Here is a 9,293-nt window from a genome sequence, read left to right as displayed (position 1 = left end):
AGACGGGAAAAACGTTCTGCACTAGCCGCCTTCGCCTTGCCGGCCCGACATTGTGTTTGTTAAACACAATGTCGTATTCTATTGAAATTTATTCGATAATTATCATGTTAGTTTAATACATAAAAGAAGACAATATTATTTTTTGAGCATGTCGCATTTTTAATTTAAGTAATTCTGAAATAAATATTAATATGATATAAACCATATTCCAATGGCAGGCGACGTAAAAATAATTAAACCTTTAATTTACATATTACAAGGGATTTATTAACTCTGTTATATCATATTACAAAACAATTAATATATTTTTATTTATAATAATATTCCTAATAATAACTTAACTATTCATATTTAATTTTATTTTATTTCTTAAGTTCCGATAAAAACTTCGTCGACATTTAAAAAGTATTTTTTCACGAATATCACTTTTTATTTAAACAGATTATATAGATTTCGACCAAAGTTGTTATGTCAATGTCGTTGGTCAAAAAAAAAGCCGAAATGGCCCATTGGTAAGAACGCGTGAATTTTGACCGATGATCGTGGGTTCAAGCCCTCTAATTTCACTGAAATTCGGCCACATGTGTATTCCACCAACCTGCACTGAAGCAGTGCGGTGGAATAAGCTCCAAACCTTCTCCTCAAAAAGGGAGTGGAGGCCGTTAGCGCAGCAGTGGGATATTCACAGGCTGTTACGGTTGTTTATTTATTTTTACTCCTCCTTCTATTGAAATGGGCTATAGACACTTTGCTGTTAATGTTGATGTTTTTGTATAATTTATTTACATTTATGCAAAATGTTCATTTACTGTAACATGGTCACGGTGTAAACATTGTACATAAAAGAAGACTTTTATTAAAAGTTATTAAATGCCCTGTCGGTGAAATATTGACGTCCCGTAACCTAAGTAACTTTGAATAATCGTCGAGGAAATCATCAATTACTCGACAACGGATTAATCGTTTTAACAAGCCTTTATGGTACGGATCGTACGCCTCGGACTGGCTTACTTGTTTCTCATCTAAAATCTAATCTAATCTATTAAATATTAAAAATACTTTTTTTAATTAAACGCTTATTGACTTTAACGTTATATTTAAAAATGCTAAAAATTAGTAATTATAAAGGCTAGGCTTAAATAATTAAATCAATGTCTATATTTTTGTCCGTTTTTTATGAAAGGATTTTCTGAGAGTCAGAATCTTTGAAATTCGTATTTCGAAGCGATCCGATTCATCCGATTTAGAACACACGCATTAATAAACAAAATACACGTCGTTTTTTATGTAAATGTTTTTCTATTCAACAACAAAGATAAATTCGATCATCTCGACTCAATGTTTAGACGCGAATGAAAGTTTTATTTTAAGATTCACAAGCTGACATTTTTTTTACATAATACAATATATTTTATGAAGTGTCTAGTACTAGTTATCCAATCATTACGTCGCAAAAATTGTACATAAATGTATAAAATTGCAATTCAATGCATTTTGAAATATGTATTTAACAAGTTACTAATACTTACCACCCTTATAACTGCCATACAACAACATTGTTATACGATATCCCATCCATCAGCACACATATAAACCCACTCGTGTGGTCGCAGGCAAACGTATTTAAATCATGATGATGTCTAAAATTGTACTATTTTTACTTTGTCCTGGTTAGGTCACTCATCACACATTCTACTTCCAAACAGCAGTACTTAATATCGTTGTGTTCCGATTTGAAGGGTGAGTGAGTCAGCGTAAGTACAGTAAGGCACAAGGTGACTAACATTATAACTCAGAAACTCAGGAAGAGTCAAAGACCTGAGTTTAATTCAACTATGAACAGATAAATTACTTACTCATTGTGCAACTTTTTTTTGAGGAATTATTTATTATAATTTCAATTTCGACTAGTAAATTTGTTTGATTTAAATGTATTATCTTCCAGGGCAACTAGTGAGGTAGTATATATTGATCTTTCTTATAACAAGGTTTACCTCTTTTAATAAGGTCGAGATAGTTTTGTTTAACTTGAAATATAATAATGTTACCAATGGTCACTTTCAAGTGGGACATTGTTTTAATGGAATAAAAGTAACAACTATTAAATATCCCACTGCTGGGAAAAGGCATTCTCTTTGCAATGTGAGTTGGTGTATACACAGTTTCTTTCACCGCAGTGCATGAGATGAATCTGTCACCTGTTCTAGCTACTGAACCATGTCGGTCTAATCTTAACCAAAAACAGATCATTTTAGTTTTAATTGCTTATAGTTGAATAGTAATAGAACAAAACATATTAAAATTATAGGTCAAGGTTTTCATGTCATGTCATTATAAGTAGATGCAATTGCTTTTCTGTCAATCAAACTGATCAAAAATCAAAATATAATTTTTTGGCAAATATCGTCCAGTAATAAAAAATATATAGGAAAAATACGCTTTTGTACAATACTAATAATTATTATTAAATATTTATTCATTCATGTTAACGTTAGGTATCAGTATTTTTGATTACCGATTTTTTACAGCGTTATTTGTAACATAAAGAGTTATGCCCAATATTTAATTAACATAAATATATTCTGTAATACATTTAGTGTGATATTTGAGGTGCTATATACAAAGAAAAATCTCTTAAGGGTTGAAAATACTATTTACCCTTTGGCCGTTAAGATAGTTTTGTAGAATTCAGCTTCAGTGCCCCGGCATCCGCCGTTGTTGTAGGACGTGTGTTCTGTGTCTCTCGATTGTGTACGCGAGTGAAATCATTACGATGTCGAGTGTTTCTTTTATTCCCAAGTGTGAATTGTGAGTGTTTTGTGCATAGTTTTAGAACCGGTTTGCCATCTTTGCAAGTCAGCAAAATGTAAGTTATACTCAGATTTATATTATATATTTAAAAAAAAAATTATATGCGTCTACCGCTCTACTTTATTACAATATGTTTTATATCTTGTTATTGACAATGATTATAAATATTTGTATTCATAATTTTGTGAAAAATTACAAGAAATATAAATATGTATTATATTCTCTTATAATTATAACAGTGAATAAATTAAAATTTCGCGTGATGTTTTCTTTTCATATCAACTGGACTGTAATTAAATCACATTATATTTATTATTTTCGCATATAATAACAAAATATAAATAAACAAAATCACAAAAGAAACACAATTTAAAAATATATTTAAAAAGTAAAATAAAAACATAACCTACATTACTACATACTTATCTATAAATATAAAAATCAGGTATTACACCTCAAGCTTAATGTATTTTTATGTGTATATATTAGCTTTGCGTTAAAAAACAATTAAAAAAAACAAACACAATAACATCGACCACATGATTGTATAAAGGAAATCAGTTTGTCAAGTACAGACCTTGAAATGTTTTACCGCTGACAATAAATGTATGTATCAATCGATTAATGCACTTGTCAAATGATGTATAAATATTTGGTTATATATTAACTTAATAAAAGTTAATTGTATTTTTTTATAGAATAGTAAGGCGGACGAGCCTATGGGCCACCTGATGGTAAGTGGTCGTGGTGACCACTTACCATCAGGTGAGCTCATAGACATTGGCGTTGTAAGAAACCATCGCTTACATCACCAATGCGCCACCAACCTTGGGAACTAAGATGTTATGTCTCTTGGGCCTGTAATTACCCTGGCTCACTCACCCTTCAAACCGGAACACAACAATACCAAGTACCTGCTGTTTTGCGGTAGAATATCTGATGAGTGGGTGGTACCTACCCAGATGAGCTTGCACAAAGCTCTACCACCAGTAAATTGATATATGTCTACATAAATGGGCCCAATTTTTTAAGTTCAAAATGATAAATCTCCACATTTGGAGTTTCCAACAATTCGATTTCTTTTTTTTTTTAAAGTATTTTGGTGTGTTTTGATTAATGTGTATTAAGTATACATGTAGTAAATATTTCTTTTGTGTTCCGTATCTTGAAAACCAGTTATGATGTCAATTGTAACTCGATTTTATATGTAATAATAATAAAAAATGAATAAAATATACCGAATCCTTATATATATGTTTATATATAATAACATATAAAAGTCATTGTAGTATACATACGAATATTGTATTAAGTGCCTTAAATAGAAAGTTGATAGCTGACGTAAATAAAATTGCGCCAAAAACCAATTTATTGTGATTGTTATAAAACACTTGATAACAAATTTTTATAGCTGGTTTTATTATTTCTCGCGGTTTTCTCCAGTCAAAGTACCATTCGTGGAGCGAGGACTTCATTCATATGGCAATAACAATGGATAGCATGTTTTTGTAACGGTATTTAAAGCTTCAGACATACAGTAAAATATATAATAGTATTGGTTTGTACTTATAATCAATGTATAATAAAGGAACATAATAAATCAAACTATTAAATATATTATAGATATGAAAATCGGAGATCAAACCCGTATTTTAGGTGTGAACAAAAAAAAATTATTTTATTGTTGCTAAATTATGTCACTGATTATATCGCATTTAAAAAAATTAACGTCTTTCGCATTTATTTGAATTTCAAGAATGCTTCTTATTTTTAATTTTTTTTTGTATTGCGTCTATGTATTAGACAACTGGGTTCCTTTGTGTCGAATCGTGATCTATTTACGATCAAGTATTTTCTTGCTTTAACATCAAGTTCACGCTTCAGCGAGCCGATGACTTGACAAGTTTGCTCATGGAGTGATAAATTGGTAATAATAGGGTAGAACTACAATAAAACAAAAATATTACAAGCAGTTTGCATTAAAAGGGTTTCCAGACGCAATATGCGATATACCTTACTCCTTTAAATGGCGTACTATTAAGGGCGATAACCTTGTTGTTTTTTAATTCATATTACTCAGCAATCAATTAAAATACAGTGCCTATACAAAATATTGTACATTATATATAAATACAATGTATATTCATATTGATATATAAGTAACTCGGATTTAATTGCTATCACACTTTTTACGACGGTTTGACATTTAAATCGGCCGTGGTCACGCTCTTATTCAAAATACTGAACAAGCTGTGATCGTGACTAAAATGACAGTATTTATATATAATCACATAATCTATAAATATAAAGAACTAGTTTTGTAGGTATAAAAAAATATTATATCCTTCAAGCTTACTTTATACCAAATTTTATCAAAATCGGCTCAGTAGTGTAGCCTCTTTGGGGTTCAGTAGAAGATTAAATCGGAGTTTAGGCTAAATTATGTAACTAGACAGGGTGGCGTTTCATTTTTTAGGAATTTGAAAGAGTTAAATTGTAAATAAAGATTTGTAAGCATAAATGTTCGTCATTTTTGTACTTAAAATGTGAACGTTCCGTGATCTGTGTAGTCTATTTCTTTTCGTGGAACTAAATTTGCGCCGTGACCAAAGGGCTAAGAGAGCAGAGCTAAATCAGGTTTCTCAATGACTCAGATGGTTCCCGATATGTTTCTGGTGGATTAATTGTTACCGGGCGCACATTAATGTTCGTAAAACTATAAAAATGTCAAAAGTATAATGTAATAATAATAATATCCTGGGACATTATTCACACACGGCTATCTGATCTCAAACTAAGCAGAGCTTGTACTATGAAAACCAGACAACTGATATACTACATATACTACTTTTCTTTTGTAAATACATACTTATATAGATAATTACATCCAGACTTAGGACAAACAGACATGTTCATGCACACAAATGTCTTTCTTTGGTGGGAATCGAACCCACAACCTTCGGTGAAAGGATCTACCAACCATGCCAACCGGCCCGTCAAACGTATTACGTTTCATGAAACAAAGAATTAATGTCATTGAACGCTGATGGAAATATAGCCTTTCTCTTTCATTAATAAACTATAAATGTCGCAGGGTTATAAAGCCGTGATATTATAATTTCACTAGGCATGTTATAATTGCATGGAATGTTGTTAACGGTTCATTTTATGCAATATTATGAGCTAATTTTAGTTAGAATATAATTTATTTTCAAATTACTATCAATATAGGCAATTACCAAGACTAGGATGTAATAGCTTCGCGCGCTTTGATTGGTCGAATCTTTGACGGTACCAAAAGTGACATTAGAAGCTGACCAATTAGTGACCGTGTCGTAAAAGTCATTACAAATTCCCAAAATACCCATTGATTCATAATGTCTGAAAACTAAATGTCTAATAAAATACAATTTAACTGTCATTCGTGTCATATATTATATTATAAAATTCCATGCAAATTTTTTTTACAATATCTCTGCAATATGAACACTATAATGGTATATAGCCATTAGATAAACTTGCTCTTCATGGCATATCATAAACATCTGTTTACTGTTATAGGTACGACGAGCTGTTGAACGAATTTTGCATATTGAGAGATATCTTTGAGACTCATTGCGAACCCTTTTTTTAGGGTGTGTGCTTATACTTTGTAGTGGGTCGATATTTGTCATCATCCCTTCAATCATCTTACCTTGTTTTGTTTTATTGTTGCCTCATGGAACAGGCGAATGTAATAACCATACAGCCACTTGTGAATAGTAATTTTAAATAAATTATAAAAAAGTATTGAAAAGCTACAATAAAATTACTGCTACTAAGTGTATTAAATAATTTTAACATAAGATATTTAAGTATTTCAAATAAAATATAATTTTATGATAAAACCCTCATTTACCGGCTCTGCACGGGTATCAATAATTAAGTGCTTTTATACTAATCAGATAAGAATGACAACAAAGTAGAATAATGTTCACAGAGAAAGTACAAAATCATATTGCATGTACATTGTGCATTCTCCCTATACATTACGCTTCTTTAATAATGCTTAGTGTACACTGACAAACATAGTATTCATATTCTTAATTATAAATGATTGTCATATTATTGTTTTTGAATATTACGAGAGCTGTAAGTCTTATAAAATATTCTGGAATAATATTATATTCCCTTATTTATTAAGTTTATTTTTTTGGTTTCCAATATAAGAAATAATGATTTAAATTCTTCTTCTTCTAAAGTGCCTTTGACAATCAACATATTGCGTAATCTTTTGCTTTATTCTGTAAACATTTTATTGTCTTAAAATATTTTGAATAAATTGCCAACAAATGAACTGATTATCTTTTTCTATTTTTTCAGCTAGTTAATTTTTTTTCTCTTTTGTTTTATTTATGATTTAATATCGATTGATAAGAACCTCATCGTGAATATTTTATATATTTTGTGAGCTTTTAATATAAAATGTATTTTTCTTGCTCTAATGACATCTAAAGCACAAAGAATGGTAAGAATAAAAAAATAGTTCTTATTTGTCATCGTTTGTGAAATTTCTGTAACATTTTTATTCGATATTGAATAAAATAATATGAATATCTCGATTAGAAATAAAACTTCAGTAGTGCGAGCCCGCATAGTATTCTTTTGTATGCTTACCACTCAAAGTGAACACTTCGCAGTACGAAAATAATCACTAACGCGGACATTTGACAAGGAACACCTTTATTATGAAATATTTACTTAGATACGTGCATATATAAATATGTTTTTATAAGGAGGATGGTCTCCTTGACGTTTGATATTGTAAACAGAGTTTGTCAACTACGGAAAACTCTTAGAACTTTTTTATTTTTGTTGCTTTTGTTTGACGAGCTGGTTGGCGTGGTTGGTAGATACCTTTCACGCCGAAGGTTGTGGGTTCGATTTCCACCCAGGATAGACATTTTGTGTGCAAGAACATGTCTGTTTGTCTATGTTGAGTCTGGGTGTAATTATTTATATAAGTATGCATTTACAAAAGAAAAATAGTATATGTAGTATATCAGTTGTCTGGTTTCCATAGCACAAGCTCTGCTTAGTTTGGGATCAGATGGGCGTGTGTGAATAATGTTCCAGGATAATGTCACAGGATATTACTCTTTCTTCTTATTGTTGTCGCTGTGGTCGTTACAATTGGCGTTGCTTTAATAGTTGTAGGTTCAACGTGTGTTTAGGTTTGGGTGCGTTCGCTTCGTGCATATTTCCGATTATTCCGATTTTCCGATATTCCGATTTTAAAAGAGAATAAACCATTATTTTTACCCCGGGTATTATAAATTTACGAAATGTTTGAAACACCGATTGGCAATATAATATATTCTGCAAAATTTTAATTTATAGAAAAGCGTCAATTATATCATTTAATAAAAACAATTCTAAAGAAAAGCCTCAGAATCATAAAAAAATACTTGAAGCTTCGTAAACCGCGTAGCGAGGTTGAGTGTGTACTCGGCTTTGAAGTGCACACTCAGACAACACGCGGATAATTAAAACACACCACACCGTAATGCAAGACACGTAGTCTCCTTGGCAAAAGGATTTTAATCATGTTGTCTAGATCTAATGCTTCATACATCTATGTTGGCTATCACTAACAAGTCTACCTATTATTTCGTTGTAAGGGCTGCTTCAGACCAGCCATAGAATTTTTTAATAACATGAACCATCGCCGATATCGATCTGGGCCTAATAAGGAAATTGAACCATAGGAAATTGTTAAGCCTTCTTAACTTAAGCGTTTCTTTGATGTCGTGTGTAACTATAAACTGTAACTATAACATATGTCATTTAGGCAAACTTTATATTTTTTTACTCAAATAAAAAATAGTAATTCTATAAATAATTATAATAAGTAAACTTCAAAAATTCTTAAAACTAATTTTATAAAGATAATTTATCACAATGAAATATGAAAAATATATTTAAAATAAAAAATACACGAAATATTTTTTTGTTGTAAAACTTTTAGCGGAGACCTATTGACACGTATTAACTAAAGTTTTAAATGAGATGCATTATCAACTGTACATTATATGTATAACATCCGCGTTGCATCTTCTGATATTTATTTGCATTTTTTTATGATGCGTTTAAAACAGTTAAAGTATATACTTTGAATATTAACTCAATTGCTGCGAATTTCTATGTTAAATGTACTTTATTTTTCTTTCCAATATAAAATAACATATATAATAACATATATATATTATTGAAAATATCTATTGCAAAAATTACAGTCCATCGTCCATACAAAGTTCGCCAGCGAACCAACACCCATAAAACACTCTTATATTCGAATTATAAACACCTAGACATCCTTATATTCTTACTATTTGGACCTAAAGTTCATAATAGTAGGCCATTGCTGTTTGCAGCGAACTTTTCGTTGGTCTTGCAAGACCATCTAATTACAACTAGTTCAATCACAATTTATGCAAAAACCT

The 9,293-nt window shown here is 30.6% G+C and overlaps 1 protein-coding gene across 2 annotated transcripts in view; it reads left to right on the top strand.

Moving 5' to 3' along the window:
- The first annotated feature begins 2,709 nt into the window (after window positions 1-2,709).
- LOC126775758 (uncharacterized) overlaps window positions 2,710-9,293 on the top strand; it is a 508,990-nt gene continuing 502,406 nt past the window's right edge. For both annotated transcript variants that reach the window (XM_050497841.1, XM_050497840.1), the window contains exon 1: window positions 2,710-2,866. In XM_050497841.1, the coding sequence (XP_050353798.1) occupies window positions 2,865-2,866 (2 nt within the window). In that variant the 5' untranslated portion in view covers window positions 2,710-2,864. The remainder of the gene's footprint in view (window positions 2,867-9,293) is intronic.

This window comes from Nymphalis io, chromosome 19, assembly GCF_905147045.1.
Source record: "Nymphalis io chromosome 19, ilAglIoxx1.1, whole genome shotgun sequence".
Classification (NCBI taxonomy): Eukaryota; Metazoa; Arthropoda; class Insecta; order Lepidoptera; family Nymphalidae; genus Nymphalis; species Nymphalis io.
Note: the sequence above shows the minus strand (reverse complement) of the source record. Positions and strands in the feature narration are given on the sequence as shown.